Genomic DNA, 26,158 nt, shown 5'->3' with positions numbered 1-26,158 from the left:
GCCCAGTCCCTGAGGACACTCAGGAGACGCTGCCAACCGCCAAACACAGCCCCTGGGAGAAGGGGTCTGCATAAAGCCCCCCGAGACCATCGGGTCCTGCCCTCTGTGGAATGCATGCAAGGGAGAGCGACTGAAGGGCAGGGTTTTACTCTGAGCTCAGCATCTGGAAGCTGGTTTGCTGCGGGAAAACCAGGAATACGAGTCTGGAGGGGGCGGGCCCGATTGGGCATCCGTCGCCCATTCAGATACCTGGCAAGGGCGCACCGCCCCCCCCACGAGACTGTCGCGACTACTGCAGAGCAGACAAAGATTCTCTAATGCACTGGGTCGCTTTGAGGTCCTCAGGGAGCCTCAGGGGCATGCCCGAGACTGGGGTCAGTTCCCATACCAATGACTGTCCTCTGTGGGACAGTGACCACCTCATCGCAGGGCTGCTCATGCCACTTTCATGCCGATTTTTGCCCACAGCGCTCGTGAGGCCACGTCCCGTGCGGTCACGGGTGCATTCTGTGCGGTCTGACTCCCGCACAAGGAGGCGAGCCCCACACAGACAGGACTCTACCGCGCTCTCCGCCACAGCCCCACAGCCAGGCTGAGGGACAGTGAGGGCTCCTGGCAGGGCTGCGACTGATGCTTGTGAGAGACACACTAGCCACTGGGATGGCACTCCGGGTCTGCCCCCTCTGGGCCAGTCACCTGGATGCTGAGGCTCTGGGACTCCAGGTGAGGGAAGGTGACGTTCTTGTAATCGCTCCCCGTCTCTCGAACCAGGTGGAGGTCCTGGCGCAGGTACTTGTGCAGGTGCTTCTCTGTGGCCGGGTACACCACGGTTGTCTTCACATCTGCAACGACACACCACAGCCCGGGAGTGCAGAGTGAGGCCCGCTCCCTGCACAGTCCGGCCACACTCTGGTCCCCGCCAGCGAAAGGGGACCACCTCTGCCCCACCTCTGATTCCCTGGCAAAGGCAGTCAAAGGCTGAGGTTCTTGTCACCCGCGATCCACTCCCACAGGTGCCTGGGCCACTAAATTCAAAAACTGGGCCACACTCAGAACCTGGAAAACTCATCTGCCTACCTTTGTGCTCCCCCTTTATTTTCTAGGCACAGAAATGAAAAGTTCCTGACTTTTCTCACACATCAAGGCTCTGGGTACGTGGGTTTCTGGACCCACAGCTGGAAAGCTGGTTTGAAGCCACGCAGTGCAGGATGCACAGCGAATGGTCAAAGGCACGAGCTCTGGAGCCCACTGAGTTCAAGTCCCATCTCTCCGTCTCCTTCCCCAGGGCCCGGAAGCCAGTCCAGTCATTTACCTTCCCAGGCCCCTGAGTTCCCAGTTGTCACCTGAGGAGGATTAAGCCAGTTAATACCTGTGAAGCACTTAGAACAATCTCTGACAGACAGCAAATATTTACCATGCAAAAGTCGGCTATTTTCAACCCATGGTTTCTCAGCCTTGACCCCAGCAACACTTGGGCCTACTGACTTCTCGGTGGGGGCCGTCCTGGGCGTCCCAGGATGTGCGGCAGCGCTGCAGGCTCTGCCCACCCCACAGGCGGCCACCAAAAAACGTCTCCGGGCACTGCCAAACGTCCCCGGGGGATAAAACTGCCCATGGCTGTGAAACTGTCTTCACCAGAAGGGAACTGGGTTGTTTTCCTAAACAGACTCCAGGGTCGGGTCCTGGTCGAATACACCCAATGAAGTCCTTGTCTCTACTTCTAATAACATCTGCTACCACTGTTACCATTACCCTAGTGTTTATACAAGGGCAGGGGAAAGTAGGTTTACAGTTAATCCGTGTGTTGTTTGTTTACTAATCATTGCATTATTTATTTGTAGCATCTGTATTTTTCCGTACAAACAACTGTAAAGCTACTTTTGCCCTCCTCTGTGTATGGCACGCCAACAAAGGTATGAAGGGCAGGAAAGGGAATGGTGTTCAAGATCAGCTGGGATATTTCTCAAAAGACCCCCCCCCCACTCCCTTACTCTAGATGCAGGGGTGCTCGTCCAGAGAAACCCGGAGAGAAAGCCAGCGTGCATTTCACACGGGCGCATTTCACACCCCGGCGAATTTTCACATTTGTTTACACACCTCAGGACCAACTAAGAACCACCCTTCTACCCATTCAGATCTGGTCTGAGGACGTTGGGGACTTTACTCCCATTTCATAGGAGGGTGAAAAGCACTGACAGCAATTTGACACATATCTGATGTCAGCCACGCTGCGAAGCAGGGCAGACAAGCTGGAGCCCGGTCTTCACCCCGAAGTCGAAGTCGGTGCTCTTTAGACGCCAGCCCCGGGGAGAAGTCCTCAAGGGCTGTACAACGCACATGACTTCTGGGCGGGATCAGAGGTCCCTATTCCGTCATCTCCGGGGGCCAGAGTGGTGTGAAGACATGGGACCTGAGCTGACACGCGGCTCTCCTCTCGCTGGCTGTGCGACCTGGCTCTCGGAGCCTCGCTTCCTCATCTGTTAAAGGGTGGCCATAAAAGCTGCCCACAGAGCTGCTGTTAGCATTAAACAGTCACTGGAGACGCTAGCAAGTATGACCCCACTTCCTGGGACTCTCTAGGGGACCCTGAAAGGGAGGCAGCACAGCAGGTGTTCCTCACTTCTCACTCCCACCATGTCTGACAGCCTGGGGTCACAGGCCAGAGGTCAAGCACAACAAGATCTCAACAGGCAGGAGTCGGCCTGAAATAGGTCGAATGGCGCTGTCATGGCCCTGGCAGTGGCCTCTAGGGGAATCCCATGCTGTCTGCAGTGCAGCTTGGTGGAGAAAACAGAGATTCTGGCAGCAAGCAGCCTGGGTTCAAACCCTAACTCTGCACTCAGTAGCTCTGTAACCCTGGGCTGTTGCGAGAAGTCAGTGAGCAGGAGATGGGAAGCCTTTGGAAAGTGCCCCGCCCCCCAACAGGAAAGTGCTCCTCCAACGCCAGCTCATTCCCAGGCTGGCCGGGGCTCCAGTTTCCTGGGCTGGGCCTAGGGGAGAAAAGCCATGAACAATGGTGCTCCCTCAGCACGGGGGAGCTGGGTGGGACAAAGGCAGCACTCATGCTGGAGAACAGCCTAGCCCTCTTGGCAATGGACACACGGCCTGTGCTCATAGTCTGGGGCTCCCTGGCTGCTCCAGATCAGAACACTGCTAGGCCCCCAAGCATGCCCCTGTCTGCCGAGGCTTGTCAAAAGACCGCCCTAGCCACCCAGGGTGCTGGGGAAGCAGGCACCTCGCCAGGCCAGCCCCCTCCTGCCTTCCCCCCAGTGGGAGGAAAAAAATGAAAAGACATTTTCCAACTGCTCACTTCCTGCTGTCCTCCCTTTCCTGGAGGCAGAAACTTCACTGCTGTGCTCGCTGTGCTCACGGCCCTCCGGCCCTCCATGCCAGACCCTCTCGGGGCCAGCCTCCAGCAGACCACCACCGGAAGCCAGGACTCTCACTCGCTGGGGTCAGGTGTGGGGCCGGCTGAGTTTCTCATTCCCCTGAGGCGCTGACCCCTTCACACCTGGACTGTCTACAAGGGGTGTCCGACATTCTGGTGTCTCTGGGCCACACTGAAAGAAGAGTTGTCTCGGGCCACACATTCAATACACAAACACTAACAAAAACTGATGAGCAAAAAACAAAGGTTTAAGTAAATTTACGATTTTGTGTTGGGCCACACTCATAGCCCTCCTGGGCTGCATGAGGCCCCTGGGCCATGGGTTGGACACCCCTGGCTGGCTCCCTATCACAGCCTACATGGGCCTGTGTTATGGTGTCCGGATCTCTCCCCAAACTCATTTACCACTGTTCTCCCCCTTGGTATCTCTGCTCCAGTCAAACCGACCTCCCTGTACTCCCACTAAATCACCCCGAGCACGCGCCCACTCCTAGGCCTGTGCCAGCTGTCCCCCTGCTGGGCAGCCTCCCGCTGTGGTCCCGGCTGCTGCCTTGCATCAGTCAGGGCTCTCCCCAGAGGCCAGCTCCTCAGAGCCCTCGGGCGGCCCTGGCTAAAGAGGCACCCTCGCCCTTCCCTGTCCCCTTCCCCCGCCACACCTGCTGAGAGAGTCTGGGCCCCCCATTACCATGTACCTTCCGAGGGGATGAAAATTTTATTTCGTCCAACTTTTTAAATGTTTAAAATCATTTGAGCCCCAGCACCCGGAACAGCACTTGGCCTCCAGGAAGCACTTAACAAACGAGGAAATGAATCTGGCCTTTCAGACCTTAAACCCAAGAAAAGCATTTTTGTCCCGAATGGAATAAAACCTGTCTGATAATAATCAACGTAGGCTTCCCAAAGGCAGCCAAAACAAACTCCGGTGTCTGTCTCAACGCCAGTCAAGGTGTTGACCTGCCACCGAACTTCACAAGGAGCTTGGTCAGGAGTCAAGGCCCAATAAATGTCAAACCACTGGGTGGAAACGCATTGAGGACAGAATACCCACGCGCAGTCTCAACGTATCTCCCCACAGATCACTCACTAAATACAAAGGGAAAGCAGCAAGTGATCAGAGCTAGCTTCACCTCCGACGGGAAAGCCGACACCACGTGCCTCCTGACGGATGTGCCCGGTGCTCTGGCCAAAACCAACAACCTGAATCTAATCACAAGGAAATATCATCAAACCCTAAGCCAGGGACATTCTGCAACAAGCCTCTCTACAACTCTTCACAAGCGTCCAAGCTAGGAGACACAGTGACGGGCTGAGGGGGTTTCAGGTGAAAGCCCAGACCGCACCGGGCCTGGGCTGGGGCGGAGGGGTTCTGCTTCTTGGAAGGCGCTGAAACAACTGGTAAAATTTAATAATGGTCTCTATGTTGCATACTGTCTTGTATAGAAATGTCCTGAAAGGGGTCATTCCACTCTGGTTCCTGGGAGACACTCGCTGAAATGCTTAGCACTGAAAGGTGATGTTGTCTGTCACTCACTCTTCAATAAGTAGTAATGGTGTGAAATTATTATTGTATGTGTATGTGAAATGACGAAAAGCAAATGCGGTGAAACGTTAACAAGAGCTGAAGGGAGCATGGTACTGGCATAGAAACACACACGTGGATCAGCGGAACAGAACAGAGGCCCCGAAATAGGCCCACGCCTACATGGTCACTTAACATTTGACAAAGGAGGGAAGAACATACAGTGAGATAAAGACAGTCTATTCAATAAGTCGTATTGGAAAAACTGGACAGACACGTGCAAAAAAAATGAAACTACGCCACCCTCTTACACCACACACAAAATAAAAAATGGATCGAAGGCTTAAAGGTAAGACTTGAAACCATGACATGCTGCAAGGAAAGCACAGGCAGCACGATCTCAGACATTTCTCTTCACAACATTTTTTCCTGACGTATCTCCTTGGGCAAGGGAAACAAAAGACAAAAAACAAACAAATGGACTACATCAAACTAAAAGGTTTTTGCACAGCACAGGAAACCCTCAACAAAATGAAAAGACAACTCACTGAATGGGAGAACATATTTGCCAGTACATCTGATACGGGGTTAATATCCAAAATTTTATAAAGAACTCATGCAGCTCAACAGCAGATAAACAAACAACCCAATTTAAAAATGGGCAAAGGGCCTGAATAGACACTTCTCCAAAGAGGACACACAGATGTCCAAGAGACACATAAAAAGATGTTCGACGTTGCTAATCATCTGAGAAATGCAAATTAAAACCACAAGATACCACCTCCCACTTGCCAGAAAGGCTTCCATCGACAAAACAACAAACAACAAGTGCTGACGAGGACGTGGCGAGGAGGGAATGCTCGTGCACCGCTGGTGGGGATGCAGGCTGGTGCGGCCCCCGTGGAGAACAGTGTGGAGGGTCCTCAAAACATTAAAAACACAACTGCCTTATGACCCAGAGATTCCACTGCTGGAAATACATCCAAAGAAACCCAAAATACTAATTCAAAAGAATATGTACACCCTTCTGCTCACTGCAGCATTATTTACAATCGCCCAGATATGGAAGCAGCCCAACTGCCCATCGACAGACTGTTAGATAAAGAAGAAGTGGTGCATGTCTGCAATGGGATGTGACTCAGCCATAAAAAAAGAGTGAAATCCCGCCATCCGCACCAACGTGGACGGACCTAGAGGGTATTGTGCTAAGTGAAATATCAGTAAGTCAGTCAGAGAAAGACAAATACCATATGATATCGCTTACATGTGGAATCTAAAGAATAATACAAACACAGAACACAGAAACAGTCGCAGATACAGAGAACAGACGGATGCCTGCCAGAGGGGAGGGAGGTCAGGGGCTGGGTGAAAAAGATGAAGGATGAAGAAGTACTAATTGGCAGTTACGAAACAGTCACGGGGATGTTAAGTACAGTGTGGGGAATACAGCCGGTAACACTGTAACAACTGTGTACGGTGCCAGGTGGGTACTGGAAATATCCGGGGGGGTGAGGGGGACCACTTTGTAAAGTATGTGACTGTCCACCCACTGTGCTGTACGCCTAAAGTTACTACAAAATAATATTGAACGTACACTGTAACTTAAAAAATAAATAACAGCCCTGGCCAGGTGGCTCAGTTGGTTGGAGCATCACCCCGATATGCCGGGGTCGCAGGTTCAGTCCCCCGTCGGGGCACGCAGAGAGCGCACCCAGCGAGTGCACGGATAAGTGGAACAACTAGTCGATGTTTCTCCCCCCACCAAAATCATTAAATAAGTAACTTTAATAAAAAACATATAAAACAAATTTTTAAACAAACCAACCAATAAAAACCCAAAAGGTGAATGTGTTTTTATTAAGGAGTTTTTTGTACTATTCGCACAACTTTTCTGTAGGGTTCCAAATTTTTTTCACAATAAAGAGTTAATAAAAAAGGTACCAGTACCCTCTGGACCCTCAGCGCTCCCTGCTAACAGAGGAGCTAGACACTCAGTTCTCAGTCCCACAGGGGCCCTGCCTCATTCACTCCTCACAACCGATGTGAGGCGACTAGGGTGTCTTTGTTTCACCACGGTGTCCTCCGTCCCATGGCTCTGTCTGGCTCAGGGCTGGGGTCCAGCCAAGCCACCCCGGTGCCAGCCCCAAAGGGTGGCAGGTGAAGCCCGACGACCTGCCCGGTGCCCTCTCTGCCAATCCCTGGTTAGCAAGCTGACTTCGGGGAGCTATCTGCCCAGGGCAAGCAGTCCCTGGCACCTCCCCACCCAGAAACGTCCCCCTGTGGCTAGAAAAGCAGCATCCTTCTCCCGGCACACCCCTGCTGACATTCTTGAAAAAACAGCTTGGAACACTCTCAAACCCTCCAAAACCTGTCCCTCAAAAATGTGCACAACACAGCGGTCCCCCCTTGTTCTTGGGGGACACCCTCTAAAACCCCCAGTGGGTGCCTGAAACCACGGTTAGCAGCGAACCTTATACATGCTATGTTGTTTTCCCATGTGTATTTGCCTAGCATAAAGTTCGATTTATAAATTCGGCACAGGAAGAGACTAGCGACAGTAAGAACAATTATACGTGATAATAGTAACAGACTACAGCAGCGCGGCCACTCTCTCCTAAGCTCTCGCAATACGGTCTGAACACGGATTCACTGCACAAAGGGCAATGCGCATCCTGGGTGGGACAGAGCTGGAGGGCCCGAGAGCTCCTCCCGTTACAAAACTGCGTTTGTTTCTGGAGTTTCCCATTTAACATCCGACTGCGGGCAACTACAGCAGTGGAAGGCGAACCGCAGGCACCAGGAACCACTGCACATGCAGAGGCCCTCCCTGGCGCTCCCTGCCTGTCATGCATTTTCAAACTTTGTTTTTATTTTCAATTCGAGGTGCATCTGCACGCAGATTCAAGAGCCAAATGAAGCTTGTTTTTAAGTTTGCTGCTCCTCTCTGTGTGCCACTTCCAACTCTCCTACCCATTTCTTTGGTTACGTACATACATACAGAAATCTAAATTACAAATATATTTATATCTTGTCTCTCCTTGACTTTTCAATTTTACTTATTAACCTCCCATTGTAGAAAATAAGGATTTAGCTTTTTTTTCCCCCCCACAATCCGGGGTGAGTTAGGATTCAGCGTTGGCACCACCAGTGACGACGTAAATGCCGTTCACCACTGAGTGGTGTTCTATGACTGCTGTTCCTGTTCACCACAGTTTTTGGTGTCTGCAGTTATTTTTTGTTTTTCTAAGTTTACTCTTCTATAAACTTATCATTAATTCATTACCACATCTACATCCCTGTTTATATAGCTTCTTCTGTTTAATTTTTAATTTATTTATTTTTGAAGAGAGAGGAAGGGAGAAAGGGAGGGAAAGACACATCGACGTGTGAGAGCGACATCCACCAGTTGCCTCTCAAATGCTCCCAACCGGGGACCCAGGCATGTGCCCCAACCGGGAATCAAACCGGCAACCCCTTGGTTCACAGGCTGGCACTCAATCCATTGCCACACCAGCCGGGGCTACATATCTCCTCTTGATGGCAAACCTCATCAGGCACACAAGCAATGTGCCTTCCTGGCTTCTGACCTGCTGCAGCAGGCGCCTGGGCCGAGCGGTGCCCTGCGAGCGCGTGCACTGCCATCCCGGGGATGGCCCCTCGCCGCCCCCCACCCCCCCCCATGCCGGTTTCCTGCACCTGCCCTCTTCCTCTGCACATCCGCGCCCCAGTTTGGCTAAAGCACTGGTTCTCAGACGTTAGTGTGTTAGGCTGAGGCAGGGCCTGAGAATCTGCATTTCCAATGCATTCCCAAGTGCAGTTGCTGCCGCGGATCAGGGGACAAAACATCAAGAGCCGCAGCGCAAAAGCACAAGTGCTAGTTGCTCCAGAGATATGGTGTGAGGGAGACACGTGCAGAGACCTGGGACACCTGGAGTGCATTCACTGGCGCACTGAATGAAGAGTCAGCCCCCGAAGAACCCTGGGTCAGGAGGCAGGGACGCTCAAACACTGAAAGCACTGCCCGGTGACCGAGGTCCCTCTGCCCCCAGTCCTGCGCAGTGACTCTCTCTCTGTCCTCAAGTGCTGCTGGTGCTGATGGGTCTTGGGGGGGGGGCGTTTATTTTCATCCACTGAGCTGCGTAATTATTGGGCCCTTTCAACCTCAAAAATCACGTTCTTCTATCCTGAGAAACTGTCTTCCTTCTTTGGTCATTTTCTTCCCCACCTTCCCCTCCCCTTCTCTGAGAACACCTACTTGGATATTTAACGTCTTCAGTTCATCTTTCAGTTTTCTGTTCTCTCCCACTTTCCATCTCTATGTCTTTTTGCTCTAGTTTCAAGGAGGTTTCTTCAACTTCATCTACCTTCCTATTGAAATGTTTCTCTCTGTTACATTTTTAATTTCTGAGAGGTTTTTAAATATTCCTTTGTGATAGCATCTTGTTCTTATGCATTCAATGTATCAGAATTCTCTGAGGTTGATGACAATTTCTGAACATTTCTCCACCCTGCAGTTTGTTTCCTCTGTGCTCCTTTCTTCCCTCCTGTTTCTTGTCCTTTTCCAGGGGAGGCTTTACTCAAAGACTGGGAACCCTTGCCCGTGTGCTCACACTGAAGACTGTAGGGACCAAGAGCTGTGGACACAGGTGAGTCCCCTGGAGCTTTATTTCAGGATGATCAGGCTATCCCCTTGCATGACAGAAGCTCCGAGCATGTAGGTCTTTGCTCTTGGGCTGTCAGATGCACCATAGACCACTCTTCCGGTTTCATACAGGGAGGCACAGAGGCCTGGCTGACAGCATTCCAAGTGACGAGGAAGAGAAGCAGCTGGGGAGAGGGGGGCATGGGGTCATCTCAGCATCCAATATCTAATTTTTTTTAGTGTTATTGACTTTAGAGAGAGAGGGAGAGAAACATCTATTTGTTGCTCCATTTTTTCATGCATTCATTGGTTGCTTTGTGTATGTGCCCTGACCAGGTATTGAACCCTCGACCCTGACATATCCAGATGCTCTAACCAAATGAGCTACCCAGCCAGGGCCTCGACATTCAGTATCTCAACTTCCACTTAACCCTCCGACACTTCAGTACCACGATTCCACCTCAACTGCACCAGAACCTCTGGACCCTCTGCTTTAACCTGTCCAGAGCCCGATGTCCAGGAGGAGCAGTGACCGGCTCTGCGAAGTGGGGCAGGGAGCTCAGTGATGCTGCCCAGATCTGCCCTTTGCCAGCTCAGGTCTCAGCCGCTCAGAGCTGCTAGCTCACTTACTCCTCCCCACTTCGCTTTCTAGGTCTGTCTCCTCTCTCCCCCTCTAGTATTCATGGATTAAATTTTTTAAGGTAATTCCTTTAATGTCATTTTTAGCGAGGGTTTTCAAGGAAACAGTGGACATTCAAACTGCGCCTTTTAACTGGAAGCCCAGATCCCTGTCCGTTTTTCTCATGACGCTTTGTATTTCTCCCTGTTTACGGCCACTTGACCTATTTGTTATTCATGGTCCACCTCCTCCCGCTGAACGTAAGCAAGCTGAGAGCGCAGACTTTGCTTTGTCCGCTGTGTGCGCAGCACGTGAAACAGCTCCCGGCACACGCGAGGCCCTCACAATACAGTCTAGGGAACGGAGTGCACACGGGGCCACTTTATTCTTGAGAGTGTGCGCCTGCCCAACTGCACACACGTAAGCACCTAGAAAAAAATGGAAAATCAGGACACATTCCAAGATGTTGAGAGTTCTCTCTGGGCAGTGGAATTAGGGTTATGTGCTATAATTTTAATTAGTTTGGGGGGGCTATTTATATTTTCTAAAACAAATATGTACCACTTATGTAACAAACATGTTATAAATAGAAGCAGCAGCCACCCCTTAAAACTGAGCTGCAGAGATTAAGTAATTCGCCCAAGGTCACAGCGGCAGAGCTGAGACTGGAGCCCAAGCAGGCTGGCTCCTCCACGCAACTGTTTTCTCGATGCCACAGGGCCGCCTTCCTTCAGGCCTTTTCCCAGGGCACCCATGCTGCAGCCTGATCTCCAAAAAGCGGCCCTCTCAGATTCGAGAGATGTGATGAGTCGCACCCGTCTTGGAGACACATAAACCACTGTCAGCAAAACCAAAGGGTGTGATGAGGTGCCAGAGAGGCTGGGGCCACAGACTGGGAGGTGGGGGAGGCCATTGGAGCACACAGAGACCAGAGGCAGCAATTCCCCAGTGCTGGTGGCCAGGCCTCCTGGGGAGTGTGGGGACAGGGAGGCCCGCTCCCTCTGCTCTAGAGGGCTGTCTGAGGAGCGGTGTCACCAGGGCACACTGGCACCAGGAGCTGGGCTGGAACAGGCTCTGGGGATGCACAGAGGGACTTAAAGGCGGCCCTGCTCACAACAGGGAACAATGGCTGTTTTGGCTGATGTGTGTGGTCCCAACCCTCACCCCCCACCAAATATGACAGTGCTGGATGGTGAGAAAGGAGGCCTGGGGCCTTGCAGTGGTGTGGTGGCCTCTGTGGGGCTTGGGGCTGCAGCTCTTGATCTATAGGGATGTTCTGGCAGCAGGAATGGCCGCACAATGCATGAGGATGAACAGTGGCCTTGCACACACAGGTTCCTTCCTCTGCAGCTCAGCTAGGGCAGCTCTGTGCTGCCCATCAAGACCTTTAGGATCTCCCAAAAGGCCTTCTCCAATCGATAAAACCACCCCCTGCCCCCACTCAGACACGAAAGCACAACTGCTTTCAGAGGCGGGAGGCAGGGCTTATGTAGGGAAAAGAGCAGCTGCCTCCCTCGCTCTCTGCCAAAACTGGCTTAGCCAAATCCCCAGGAAAATGCTGCTGCACATGAAACATGAAAATGCAAACCACAGACAGTCTGCTCTCCTTCCCATACACATGTTCAAACAAGACTGCTTTCCAGCCCTCGCTGATGGCTTCCACATGATGAGGTCATTTCCATGGCTCCGTCTGTGGCTTTTGCTCTCCACTCTGATGAGCCAGTGTCAACTTATTTGACCCAGATGTGCAGGCCCAGGAAAGCAGGGCAGAAGTGACAGCAAACATGACATGAGTGTGAAGCCCACCCCCACCTCCCCTCCACAAGCGCCAAGCAGAGCTGCCAGGTGACAGGCTGGATGGCCAGGGCTGGCTAAGCACCCCATCAGAGAACTCCTGCAGGAGGGCTGCAATGGAGGGGCCGCTGGGGGTCTCCAGGAACTGCCTGTCCTTCCCCCCTTTGGGGCTCTCTTCTGGCTAGGCAACACTCTTCACCCCAGCATCTGATGACCAGAAAGAACCAGGAGCCTCCTCTCCAGGCCAGAGGCTGGAGAGGAGGTGGCCACGCTCCAGTGGAAGGCTGGGGAGGAGTGCTCCATGCCCCACCCAAGGCAGGGTGCTGGGCGAAGTCTAGGCCTGAGGAGAACAGGGTTGAGGGGTGTGGTCGGGATCCTACTGGAAGCTTCAACCACTCACAGCAAACCTCAAACCGCTAATTCCAGGTCTCAAGGAAAGCACAGAGATGCTCTCAGAGTCGGAGAAGAGGCGCGTGCTGGTTCTACCAAGACCCTGGGTCAGACGGGCTCCTGTCCCTGCTCTCCTCAGTTCTCTGAGGCCCAGGAGTGAGAACAGGGGTGTGACAGGGCCTGGTGGCCCATGGGTGCACATGGTAAGTCCGCATGCAGCCCTAGAGATGCCTGGGGTGGGGGAGTGGCCTTCGGTTGCTCCATGCATAAGATGGTCCTTCAGGAACAGGAAATGCTCCTGCCAGGGAGCCTGGGGGAATTCCTGCATTCTGCAGGTCCCACTTGAACAGAAGGCTCACGGGCTGGCATCTAATGAGATAACGGAGCTGCGGACTGCAAGAACCCCAGTTCCCCACATGCAGGAAGAAATTATTCCGGGCTTGAGCAGACCAGACTCCAAGAGCTGTTAGAGTGAACACTCAGGAATTCCACATATGGTCTCCCACAACTTCCTATGTAAAAGTATTTCCTCCGTTGACTCTGAGAGACACACGGGCTCCAGTCTCGGTGCAACGTCAATGGAAACGGCCACAACGTGCGTGCGGTGGGGAGGGAGGCACAGCATACGTCCCCCACAGGAGTCCCGGACTGCCGGAATCTAGGTTCTCGCTCCCTGAGAAGTATGCCTCCGGAGCGGACACCACCACCGGGCTGCCACCGGCAGGCAGCCACAGCCAGGCCAAGCGATGAAATGGAACCAGCTATCCTGTGGGCAATCTGCCTTTGCCCACTGGTCCTGAGTAAGCTGACTTTTCCGCTGACTCGAGCCTTAAGACTGCCACAGAGTCTTGGGACCTTGCCCCATCTCTGTGTGTGGGAGAGAGGGAGGGAGGGAGAGAGGGAGGGAGGGGGAGCAGGGGGGAGGGAGGGAACGCTAGTCTGCAGTGGTGGCAAGATGCAGTAACTCAGGATTTATCCACTTCTAAACAGGCTCTGAACGCAATGGCGTCTCCTGGCCTCATGGAAGCCATGAGTCTGAACAAGGAACCCCACAGAGGGCCCCTGCTCGCAGGTGGCAAGGAGGCGGCAGCATTCGAGGTCTCTTGAGCTGAGGGGGCAGCACGAGGAGAGTGAGGGCCAATCAGAGAGCCAGAGGAAGGCGGAGCCCAGATTTGAGTTGAGAATCTCACTCAGGTGGGCTGTGAAACTTCTGCGTGCTCTCATCCCACTGTCCTTCCAAGCATGGAGGGAGCCTGGACTCACTGGTTTCAGAAGCTCTGATGCAGCCTGGGGGAAAGGTGACAGAAACCTGCCATCTTCAGGCGGCATCAACTGGTGAATCCAAAGCAGTAAAGCAAGACCCCTGTGGGCTCACTCGTCTTCTCCCTGTCCCAGGAATAAAGCCCAGCTGACGCTACATGCCTGCTCTACAGCTCCGTCCACACCGCTGCCCTCTCCGGGCACACCCCCTCCACCTCCCGCCTTCCCGTCACCCAGCCCAGCACACCACAGGATGCCACAGGCCTTCCCGTCACCCAGCCCAGCACACCGCAGGATGCCACAGGCCTTCCCGTCACCCAGCCCAGCGCACCACAGGAGGCCACAGTATCTCCAGGAGGGGGACTAGTCACTTCCGCACTCTGACCCCAGCCCCAACATGTGCCGCCCAATGGCCAAGTGCTCTACATCAGCAGGACACACACGTGTCTCCCTGGGTAGGTGCCAATCACCAGACCCTCGGGTCCACCAGTCTTGGGGGTATGTAGTACTTGTCGATGAACTGATAGGCCCTAAATGATGGGGGTCACCCAGGCTGTGCAGTAAGGAAGCTGCCAGGGGCCCTAATGCAGGCTAATCTTTCGATCTGCGTCTTTTGTTCATTTGGTGAGGAGGGTAACATCCTAAAAATTATCTGTCTATCTGAGTGTCACATGAATATATTCTTAAATAATTCCAACCCTTTTCATGAGGTTAATACAGATAATAGTCGCGTGTTCCTCATTCCAGTCTTTTCTTAAATGAGTTTGTGTAAGTATGAACGTATCTACATAAAAGTCTTTTTTTAGGCACAAGTGGGATAATTCTCTTTGGGTCACCTGTGACCTCAGAGCCCTCCCACAACAGTCCGCACAGACCTCCTTCCCCGTTTGCGACAATCACGAGCAGCCCACACTAAGCTCTGTGCCTTGTTAACCAGCCCCACCCCCGGTGCCAATTGGGGTCGCTGAGATTGTCTTCCCTCCCTCTCACAAAGGGGGCTGCGATGAATGTTCTTGCACCTCTGGTGCAGCTGTGTGAGCAGCTGGCCCAGTCAGACACGTGGAAGTAGACGTGCTTCCATGTATCTGAGGGACACAGTTTTATGCCCTCACGGCTCTGGCCACGTCTGATGTACATCCCACATGCTGTGCATGAGTACCTGGGAGAAACCCAGGTGTCTGCCCATCTCAGCTCACCAACACCAGCCGTATCTGCGGGTGCCCTCAAAGGGGGAGCTTCTCCATGGTCTAAGCTACCTACACCTGCAGAGACCCCGCACAGCACAGCTTGACATACACGGAAGGCCGACTCACTCCTGCTTAATGGTGGCGCTCAGATCGTTTCCAGACCTCAGTGCAAGAACAGTAATGAAATGCAAAAGGGAACCAACCCACAACAGGGAAGGGACGAGAATGGGGAGGCAGCAGAGAACCAGAGACTGCAATGCACCCTCAACGTCAGGAAGTGGGAAGCAGCATGTGACAGAGGCAGGGACCCTGAAGGAAGCTCCAGCCCCGAGCATGTGAGGGGCTGCACGGAGGTGATTTCCAGCCAGGGGAGCACAGCACAGGCTGGGCTCTAAGTAAGCAAGTGCAGAGGACAGGAAGGAAGAGCTAGTTCACTGGACTCATCAGACTGGTTCTTCTAAATAAAAATGCGCAAACATTCACCAGACATTCAAGAAAAACCAGCAGCCTGAAAAAGAATGACCAAAATAAACAACCAAAGCCAGAGCCCAAAGGAAATGAGATCACGTAAGGGTCAGGAGATAATTTTTAAAACAATTCCAATCAGTGTGTCGGAGAAAGTAAACCCAATCTGGCCCCTGCAAAGCAAGAGCAAGATGCTATGTAAAGGTAATAATCAACCAACCAGATGGAAGAAAATTAAAACTATAATTGCCAAATTAAAACCTTCACTACAGGGCCTAGAAGACAGAGTTAATACAATCCACCAGGCTATAGGAAGAAAAGACACAGATGGAAAAAGTGAGAACAGACGAAGCACAAAGCATCAACCTAGGAAGTCTAACAAATAACAGGATCTCCAGTAAGAGAAAATAAAGGAGATTATCAAAGAAAACACAGAAAAAATGTAGAGTGGAAGAATGACAGACTTTAAATCGAAAGGGTCCAAACGTACCCAGCACAATGAAAAAAAAAAAAAAATCCAACCTACACACCTTACAAAATTGCAGTACACCCAGGAGAATACACTGTAAGTTTCTAGAAAAGGAAACTAACAAAGCACTAAAACCAAAAACAAAAACCAAGTTAGCTATAAAGAAAAGAATCAAATTGGCATCAGATGTCTTATTAGCAATAATGAATGCCCGGAGTCAGCAAATCATTGTCTTTAATGTTCTGAAGGAAAATAAAGTTTAAATTTTGTATTCAGTCAAGTCATCCATCAGAAGTGAGGGCAAAATAAAAGATTTAAAGTTTACCTCTCATGTACTCTTTCTGAAGAAGTGCTTTCACATGCACTGCAGCTAAACGAGAGAGGGAGACAAGGAAAAGACTGGGAGCCCAGAGCGCAGTGAAGGCAGGCAGGCTCGGGCAGAGGGTCGGGAGCACCTGCCCTCCAGACCGGGGCAGCGGGGAACGGCGTTCTGGAAACATTTCCCGGAAGGAAGCAGATATCATGCAATCAATTACCCAACTAAGTGTTAGCTGGATAGTTTCAAAAACAGAGTAAATCGAAAGGGTCCAAACTAAATCGAAAGGCACAGAATTCTTTTAACCACAATTTTCTAAAAAAAGGCAACTAGAAACTGTGAAACAGTAAAAGCAGATAAAACAGTGAGTCCTGAGTGAAAAACTAAACAGCAGCGGGGTTTGGAGGGACTGCTGGGATGTGAGGAGAGAATCCACGTGACCTTGGCGTCCGACCTCCCCAAGTGGCACAGGTCGAGAAGAACCTGGGGCACTCACGCTCTGCCTGAGAGCGCAGTGCAGGCTGATGGGGCTACACTATGTGAGCGCTGCCGACTGCTGTCAACCAGAGTCGACTCTCTGGCACGGCGTGGGAGACGATGGTGTAGATGTGCAGCCCCATGCACCGTGGCAGCGGAGCACCAGCACAGCTGAGAGGGACGTTGGGGGACAGCACAGGACAGGAGTCGGCGGGAAGGAAAGGCTGGAGGCCCTGAGACTCCTACCCGACACGGTGATGAAGCCTAAAGCAGATCTCAGTATACGTAGGACTCCAAAGGCAACTTTCCGGAATTCTAAAACTAGTAATATAAACGTCAAAAACTGGGAGAGCAGGGACGGAGGGAGGGAAGCGCAGGCATACCTGGGGGACACCGAGGCTTGGTTCCAGGTCACAGTAAGGTGAGTCGCAGAATTTTTGGTTTTCTGGTGCGTATGAAAGTGATATTTACGCTTACCATAGTCGGTTGAGTGTATAATAGTGTTACGTCTCAAAAACAAGGCACACACTACAGTTAAAAATACTTTGTTGCTAAAACATGCGAACCATCATCTGAGTCTTCGGCGAGTTGTAATCTTATTTGCTGGTGGAGGGTCTTAGCTTCAATTTGGAAAAAACGCAGTTATCTGCGTTTTTTGCAATAAAATGAGATAAAAAGAAGCTAACCTTTTCAACTTCCACTGTGGGGATCTGATAATGTCAGAATCTGATGAATTAAGGAACAGCTGCAGAAGCTGGACGACCAACCGGGGCCAGGCAGAGGGCCCGAGAGGCTGCTCCTGCCCATGTGAGCCCTCTGGTGCTCCCTGATCATTGGACCATGATGGTGTGGCTCTGATCCAGGCTCCGGCCACAGGCTGTCACTCAGTCGGTCCAGATTCGGGTTTTGAGAAAGCTCCTTAGCAATGCTGATGAGCAGTTCTAGGGAGGAGCCACAAAGGACCTCCAGGTTCCACTCCAACCTGAGACACCATAATCTCAGAGGACACAGGAGCCCCCTGAGGCAGGCTAGCCAGCTGATGGGTTCCTCGCTGGTCATTCAGAGGAATGGAGTCTCGGAGCGACCCGTGACTTGCCCTGGTGTCCCACACTGGCCATGCCAGGGGAGTTTCTCACGCCAGATGACGATGGTGCTCTTCAACACTCACTCAGGCAGTGAACTATTTGGCGAGGCTTTCTCTGTTGGTCACTGTTCAGAGAACTGTTGTCCCTCGGCTCAGCTGCCATGGGAGGGCCACAAGCAGGGCTGGGATAAGAGGCACATGCCAGTCTGTGCTGGAGGCAGGCCCACAGAGCGAGCCTGGTACTGGGTCTTCCGTCTGGTTGCTGGAGGACCTCCCACACTGCCCTGCCTCGCCAGGGCTGGCACCAGCCTGGAGTGTACTCCAGCAGGCACAGCTCCTTCGCCCCCTGGAGAGACCAGGGTCAGGCCCCAGCACTCCTCCACCTCGGGGGAAAGGCGGCGTGCAGCCACAAAAGTCTCCTGATGCCCGAAACGTAGAGGAAGTAGGCCTGAATCAAACATTTCACATTCAACAGCAGTGACTAGAAACCAAACTTGAGAACAAGGGTAGAGCCCTACAACTTAGTGGGGAAACAGTCTCAGTTCTTCTAAGGACCTGCCAATTTTTCTTAATTTTCAGTTGGAAAATATAATGTACATATAAAACAACACTTGTGTATACGTATACACATGCCTGTGTACACATATAACACATAGGCATATACACATACATGTGTACATAAATACACAATGTGTACTGTTTAAAGACCTAAAATACAATGTGAAAATATACACGCACGGAGCACACAGCCCGAGAAACAGCGTTCCCAGGACCTCCGTGTCCTCTCAGCCCCGCCCCCATGACCGCGCTGCTGCAGGGGGTGCTACCGTGTCTTTTCTGTCTCCCTAGCTTCTGTCAGTGTGTGAGTACCCCAAGCGGTACACCGTTTAGTTCCGCTGGCTTTTCAGCTCCATCTGGGGTCACACTGTGTGCACTCCGTGTTTTGCGTCTTGTAGTTCATTCATTTTCACTGCAGTAGGGAAGCAGCACAGCAGAGTGGAGGAGAATGATTTATTTACCTATTTTACTGTGAGCTGACATCCGGGTGGTTTCCAGTTTCTTCTTTTTGGTCCTAAATTGTTTACTGAGTAGGAATTTTACAAACACGACCCGTATTAGCGGTAAGGGCAGAGCCGGAGAGCATCGTGCCTCTCTGGGCTGCAGGGCGAGGACCACCAGTAGTGCGGCGGGACCAGTGCCCTTTCCAAGGCCGCGGCTCTTAGCTCGCAGATGTTAGCCCTCGCATCTCCCAGTGCTTGCGGACCGCTTTGGTGATCCATCAGGTGTCGGGATCCCTTCTTATAGCCTCGTGGGCTGGATCAATGAGAACAGCCTCAAAGAACTTGTACGTGGAATCTCCACCCACCCAGTAAGAATTCAGGACTCCCAGAGCCCCACAGTGGTGCCTGGACTGCTCCCCAGCAATCGAATGAAGGCTTCTGGCAAACTTCAGCTGGGTAACACCATGACGGACAGGCTTGCCACCGGCCACATCCTCGGGAATGGGGCATTTGCGGCCACCATGGTGCACACAAATCCGATACATGACATAACCTTGCTTGGCCTGCACACTTTATCAGGCCTGGTGGGGCGGGGGGCCCTGTGGAGCACAGAGAGTGGGCGGTACTGCCAGCAATGCACCCTGAGAAGGAAGCGCATCACATCGGACTGCTTCTTCCTCCATGGCTCCTGGATGTACTTGCAGGCACCCATCTTGGCTTACCTGATGGCTGTGGCTAGACGGAAAGGAAAAGCCTGTCTCCCACTGTTTCTAGTTTCTTCTGCCATGAACAAGGTTGACGGGGAAACTCTTATACAACTGGCTAGTCTTTTAAAATGCTCCTCCCAGCCCTGGCTGGGGGGCCCAGTGGGTTGAAGCCTAGTCCCATGCACCAAAAGATTGCTGGTTCGATTCCCAGTCAGGGCATATATACAAGGCAACCAATTGATGTTTCTCACATCGATGAAGATGTCTCTGTCTATGTCTCTCTCTCTGAAATCAATAAACACATCCTCAGGTGAGGACTAAATAAAAAAATAAGATAATAAAATGATAAAATAAAATACAAATACTCCTCCTAAACAAGTCCTCACTCTAAGCCCAGAGGCCCAGTTTCACCTTTGCGAAGAGCCCAGGGCGGAAGTCCCTGCCTGCACGAGTAGCTCTCCGCACCCAAAGATGATGGGATTCCCAGCATTCCCCCACTCCCTGCCCTGGCCACAGTCACACAAACGCCTTCTCCTCCTCTGAACCTGGGACTCCACACCCATGCTCTAGAGTAGGAAAACAATCGGCCTTTCTAGCCGGACTGGGTTTCTGAGTCACACCCCTCTCCCTAGTATCTGCCCCCTTCTTCCCAGGTAGGAGGGAACAGAGACCTCAGTCAAAGGGCTCCATTGACAAGCCAGAGGCTGACAGCGTGAGAGCCATGGCAGCAGGAGGCTGTGATCCAGGCTCTGCCCTGCCTGCGGGCCAGGAGCAGCACTGGGGGCCAGCTGTCAGGCCCACCCCAGTCCAGCTCACCCAGTCCTCGCATTTGCCACACAGCCACAGGGGAAGACAGGAAACCTGCCCATGGTCAGGGCCTGGCGTTTTTCTGTTATGTTACATATATTGTTCCACTTAAGGCTCATATAATTTGAAAGGGGTAAACAGGAATAGAGAATGACTAACAGCGAATACACACCATATGCCAGCAGCTGTGCTAAGTGTTTATATACCTTCTATCAATGGGTCCTAACTCGTGACAGTGGTTGATGAAATTAATTTAGAAGGTTAAGACCAGCATTTAAATTAAAAAGGAAACACACAAGACTGGAATTTAGAAACCTAGAGAGTACCGCACAAAGCAAGGGTAGAACTGTTCCGCAAACCTTTTGTTTCCCTCCTATCTACGTGGATTTACTCAAGGGCACAGGTCACAGAAATGCAAAATGCATTTCTCACTGTGGGCAGAGGCTAACAAATCGTGTTTTCTTTTTTCTTTTCTAAAGATTTTATTTATTTTACTTTTAGACAGAGGAGAAGGGAGGAAGAAAGAGGGAGAGAAATATCAATGTGTGGTTGGTTGCCTCTTACGTGCCCCTCACTGGGGACCTGGCCTGCAACCCAGGCGTGTGCCCCAACTAGGAATCAAACTGGAGACCCTGTGGATTGCAGACCGGCAACTCAATCCACTGAGCCACACCAGCCAGGGAAAATTGTGTTCTTTCTTACTCGTGCTGTAACCGTCCTGAGATATGTTCAGTTGCTAACTGCATTTACTAGTACTTCCCCTAATTCATTCGTGCCACATACCACAACCACCAACTGCCCTCCAAGCTCCCGACACAAAGAGCAATAGAAAGGCCTCCTTTCTATGTTCCTCCTTTCCACCCCCAGAACACATGCAGTTCCCTCAGCCTAGAACATTCTCCTTGCCCCTCCTCTCCAGATCTTTGCACAACTAGTTCCTTTCCATCCTTCAGGTCTCAGCGTGGGTGCCACTCACAGAGGTCCCTCCTGGACATCCAGCCCACGCAGCCCTCTCTTGGTCCCGGCCCCCGAGACCTCTGCTTCCTGGCTGGCGGGTTGCCTCCCCACCGGGGTTCCGAAGACAGGGATGCCATCTGAAGTCCAGCCAATACACACAGCATCCAGCACAGCACCTGGCACATGGCACACACCTCATCTTTGTTAAGTGAACACAGAAACTCCCCAACTCCTCACAGCTAGTAAATGGCAAAGCCGGGATTCCAGCCCCTCTGTGTCTGGCCGAGGCTGACGCTTAACCTCTGCACGACACTAAAACTCAAACAGCACACTGCCCTCAGGTCACACAGCTAGTAAGTGCTAGCGCTGGGACGGGACCCAAGCAGCCTAACACTGATGCCCATGCTCCATTACGTCAGTAGAGTGGGGAGTAGCCTCCAGCAGGGAGGACCCTCAAGTGGTCAGCTGAGATTTGGAGGGGATAAATAAGAAGACTGCAAAACCTTCGGGCTAGAAGAAGAAATTTGCCAATGACCAGAGAAATACCAGAAGAAATAGGAGAGTGACCAGCTCAGAAATAGGGGGTGGAAGGAGCTCCCCCAGGGAAGTATTCTGGGAAGGTCTGGAGAAACTGCTGGAAAAAGCAAAAAAAATCAAGGGACAACTGTGCAGGGAGCTCAGAGGGCTGAGGCTGTAGGAACCACACTTTTAGGTCCCTCCTGGCATGTTAAGGGTTGGCGACTCTGGGAATGAGATGGGAGAGGCAGGGCTGGAAAGGCTCTGGCACCTTGGTCAGAGGAGCCGGCTACAGCAATCCTTTGGCAATGCTGCCACCTGGAGGCCGGGGGATGCTTGCTTGGCCCACAGGAGCAAGTACAGATGGTCAGCTCGTGGCTTTATGCTTCCGCAGCCATTTATTGAGCACCTAATATGAGCACCTAATACGGGTCCAGCTGCTGGGGACTGGCAGTGGGCCTGACATGCTCCAACTTTAAGTGACCTCTGACTCCTACATCCAGGCAATGGGCAAACCCTGTTGCCTTTGCTTCCCCTTTCCATAATAACAGGCCTGTGGGGACACAGATGGTGTGTTTTCCGTCTCTGAAGCTCCAGTACCCGGCAGAGGGCCCAGCACAGCAGAAACACAATGGCAGCTACTGTTCGGTAAGTGCCAAGTACTCTGAAACACATGCACATGCCCGAGCCTCACGTTTTTGCCCATGCAGTACTTACGGGACTTCCACAGGGAGATGTCCAGTTCATTATAACATGACCCTGGAGTTCTTGGAAGGTCAGAGACAGAGAAGCAAACACGGGTACCACCAGCACACAGATGAGTTTAAAGACCAGTTAGTGTGCGTGAGCTGCCTGGGGTTTTCGCTAAAATGCAGATTCTGAGCCTGAGGTCAGGGGTGGGGGCCTGAGACTCTGCAAGCCTAACAAGCTCCCAGGTGCTAGCAATACTGCTGGGCCACAGACCACACGTCTGAGTGAGAAAGTCTGATCTGGAGTTGACAAACTGGCCAGAAGGTTGAATCTGGCCCAGCCAAGAGCGACATTTTCACTTTTAAAGGCACTGTTTAAAAAAAAAAAGAGAGCGTGTACCCTGGCTGGGTAGTTTGGTTGGTCAGAGTGTCAGCCCAATAGGCCATGGTTGTGGGTTCAATCCCTGGTTACGGTACATACAAGCAACCAATGAATGCAGAAATAAGTGAAAACAACAAATCCATGTTTCTCTCTCTGCAAAAACCAATTTAAGAAAGAGAAAAGGAGGAATATGTGACAGAGACCACCTGTGGCTCATAAAGCTTAAAGTACTTATTCTCTGGTCCTTTCCACAAACCATTTGCCAGCCCCTGACTAGATCATGCAGGGGCAGGCTGCGCAGCCCACAGGACGAGAGAGGAGCACGGAGCTCTGGAGCAAGCTGTTAGGACTTCCAAACCACTGCGCCTCCCGTGGGCAGGGGAAACAAAAGTACAACACACTGCGCATGTGCTAATGCTTATGCGAAGCAGGCTGCTCTGGAAGAGATGAGCCAGCAAGGAGGCATCCAGGTGGGAGTGGGCTGTGGGGGAAGGGCAGAGGGATACTGGGCTCTGAGTGCGGACAGGGCCTGTGGTGAGCTGACATCTGACGACTCTTTCAGTACTTATTATTTGGGGGGGTGTACAAAGAGAAAGACAGGGAGGGGCCAGCATTACTTGTGTGCACTAACCATACAAGTTCTGGAAAAATAAAATAAGGAAAGGCTGTAAATTCTACGAAGTTGCTCTGTGGAGAACCTTAATTTTGGCTGAGGGTGGGGCGGGTGGATGGAGGGGTGCCAGGAGGCAAGAGGCGGGGATGGCAGCAGAATAAAAGCCCCAGGGCCTGTCTCAGGGGCTGCCCAAGTGCTGTTTGGCCACCATGCCTTCTGCCACACTCCTGCACTCCGTGTTGAAGAACACATTTGTTTAAATGTCAGTGCCGGGGAAAGTAAATACAGCTGTCCATTTCTGTCAATCTGAGCCAATCAAGCTGGCTCTCTTTCAGCGGAGGGCCAGGCTGCTTTAGAAAGCTTTGCTTGTCTCACACATATTTCCAAAGGACAACAATAGCCCTTTCTCGGGGTGTGGGAAAGACGTAGTCTGTCAGAAAGGCTGTGGCAGGATATCTGTAAAGCCAAACTGTGCCGGAAAGACGGAAGGCAAATAAAGAGACAGAAGGGCACGTGCTGCAAAGCAGACCCCAGATTTTCCTGGTTGGAAGGAGCACTCAAGGTCAGCCAGTGTCCCCCCCAACTCCCCACAAAGCTGCCTACTAAAATAACCAGCTAAAGGGGAAAGCTCGCATCATGCCTGGCTTTTAGCATGGAACATTCTCCTTCTTCCCCTTTTTAATATGCTAAAAAACACTTGCAATCAAAAACAAATCTCTGTCTTTTAACTCTTGCATTCCCGCCCATCTCAAGTCCATCCCCCTCAAGCACAATCGTTGTCTCCCTATTGGAAAGAGAGTTCCCTCAGAGAAGCAGCTGGTCTTTGCAGCACCCAGCACCCAGCACCCGGCTCATTTCACAGCGGTGTGGCAAGCAAGTCCTCATCTTCGAGAAGACCTCAGTGTTTCTGCTGCCCGCTGGCTGTGTGACGGCGGCCAAGCCACTCAGCCTTTCAAAACTTCAGTTCCCTCGCCTGGAAAGTCTTGGCACAAGGCCATTTTAGGGATAAAATACAATAATACAAGTGAAACACTTAGAATGGTGGCTAGTGCAATAGTAAGGATTCAGTAAGTGTTGACGATTGTTACTATTCAGTCAGTAGACAAACCTGTTCTCTCCCATAAATCACACTAAAACACACCGTACCACATGGCTCCTCGCTCACCCCCGGGGCAGGTGCGGCACTATCGGTGCCGCCCCGCCTAACCCTGTCCCTCCCGACCACACTGGTGCCCAGCCCTTCGTTGGAGCAGTACATTCTGCAGGCCCCTCGTGAACTAAAGGAGCCCTCCACTGTATCTGGGCCCGGGTCTGACAGCCCCACACCCACCTTATCCACAACCACCAACAGGGCCAGAGGTCTGTCCCCCAGGACCTGTGGGAGGACCTTACCCACCCATCAGGGGTACCCCTAGCAAGGATACCCACAGTATGTCTGGCAGGGCGAATCCCAGGAGCCTCCTAAAAACAGCGTATGTGTTGGAAAGGGAAAGGAGGAAGGACAGCAGGTGTCAGGTGGCCTTGGTAGCACGCTGGGCTGGCCTCTGCTGCTGCCACCGCCTCGTAGACAACCTGGGCTGAGCAGCCACGACCCAAGTGCTCCCTCCAGGTGCACTGCCTCCTGTCACTGGGATAAATGACTAGTGCCGCACAATTTCCATTTCTTCTTTCTTTGAAAAGTACCTAACCTACAGACTTTTAAATTTTAGCACCTGTGATGGGTGTGAAATGGTATCTCACAATTCCAATGTACCTACTGTCATTACTAGTGACCTCAAACATAAAAATATACAATTTTGGTGACTTGTTTTTACAAATCTTTTGAATTGCTTTTATATATATTTAGTCCATTTTTTCTGTCTTTTTTTTACTGACTCAGTAGTTTTAAATATTCCAGATACTAATATTTGTCACTTTTATAGGTTTGCAAATATCTTCTCTGACTGTCTCTTAACCTTTCTTACAGCGTATTTTCTAGTACGGAGGGTTCTAATGTCATGTTTACCAATCTTCCCCTCATGCTTTGTGTGTTTCAGTCCTTGAAAAATAATTTTCTATTCTAACGTCCTAAAGATAAGCCTAATTTTCTTCTAAAATTTTTTCACATAGAATCTTTGGTTCCCCTAAATTTATTTCAGACCATGGTATAGGATAAGGTTCTGGTTTCCTTTTTCCATTTTGATCGTTCCAACACCACGCATTGATTAGGTCATTCTTTACCCATTGGTTTGAAAAAAGGTTCATCACACACCACGTTCCCACGTATGACTGGGCTAGAATCAGAAGTCCGGTGTGCTAAGCGTCTTCCTCAGCCCCAGCATGCGCCCATTTTTCTCCCGCAGAATTTCCTTGGCTCTTCTTGGCCTTTCACTCTTTAATCTAGATTTTAGGATGAGTGTGTCAGCTTCTATGGAAAACCACCATGTGTGGCTTTAACAGGCGTGACATGTAATTTACAGAGTAACTGGGGAAAGAGTTGACATATTTATAGGATTGTCTTCCTATAATGGCATGGTATCTCTCCACTTAATTTTGTCTTCTTTTATATCCTTTAATAAAGTCATATAATTTCCTTCAAAAAGAAGATACTGCACCAGAGCAGGGTTTCTCAACCTCGGCACCATTGACATTTCTTGTTGTGGGGGCCTGTCCTGTGTGTTATAGGATATTTAGCAGCATCTCTGGCCTCTACCCTCCAAGTGCCAATAGCAACCCCACCTCCCCCGTTCTGACAGCCAGAAATTGTCTTCCGAGATTGCCAAATGCCTCCCAGAAGGACAAAATCCCTTCTACCTCCCTTTGAGAACTACTTCACTAGAACCCGCAAGCCAGTTGTGGAGAGCAGCCACCCCCTCCCTAATTCCCCACCATCCCAC

At 51.4% G+C, this 26,158-nt stretch overlaps 1 protein-coding gene and 1 pseudogene across 1 annotated transcript in view; both read right to left on the bottom strand.

Moving 5' to 3' along the window:
* DCPS (decapping enzyme, scavenger) overlaps positions 1 to 26,158 on the bottom strand; it is a 38,513-nt gene that overhangs the window by 10,707 nt on the left and 1,648 nt on the right. Inside the window, exon 3 of the mRNA XM_024557273.4 lies at positions 697 to 842. Coding sequence (XP_024413041.2) covers positions 697 to 842 — 146 coding nt within the window. The remainder of the gene's footprint in view (positions 1 to 696; positions 843 to 26,158) is intronic.
* On the bottom strand, positions 755 to 26,108 carry LOC128781317 (large ribosomal subunit protein eL15-like; annotated as a pseudogene).

This window comes from Desmodus rotundus, chromosome 7 (genome assembly GCF_022682495.2).
Source record: "Desmodus rotundus isolate HL8 chromosome 7, HLdesRot8A.1, whole genome shotgun sequence".
NCBI lineage: Eukaryota > Metazoa > Chordata > Mammalia > Chiroptera > Phyllostomidae > Desmodus > Desmodus rotundus.
Note: the sequence above shows the minus strand (reverse complement) of the source record. Positions and strands in the feature narration are given on the sequence as shown.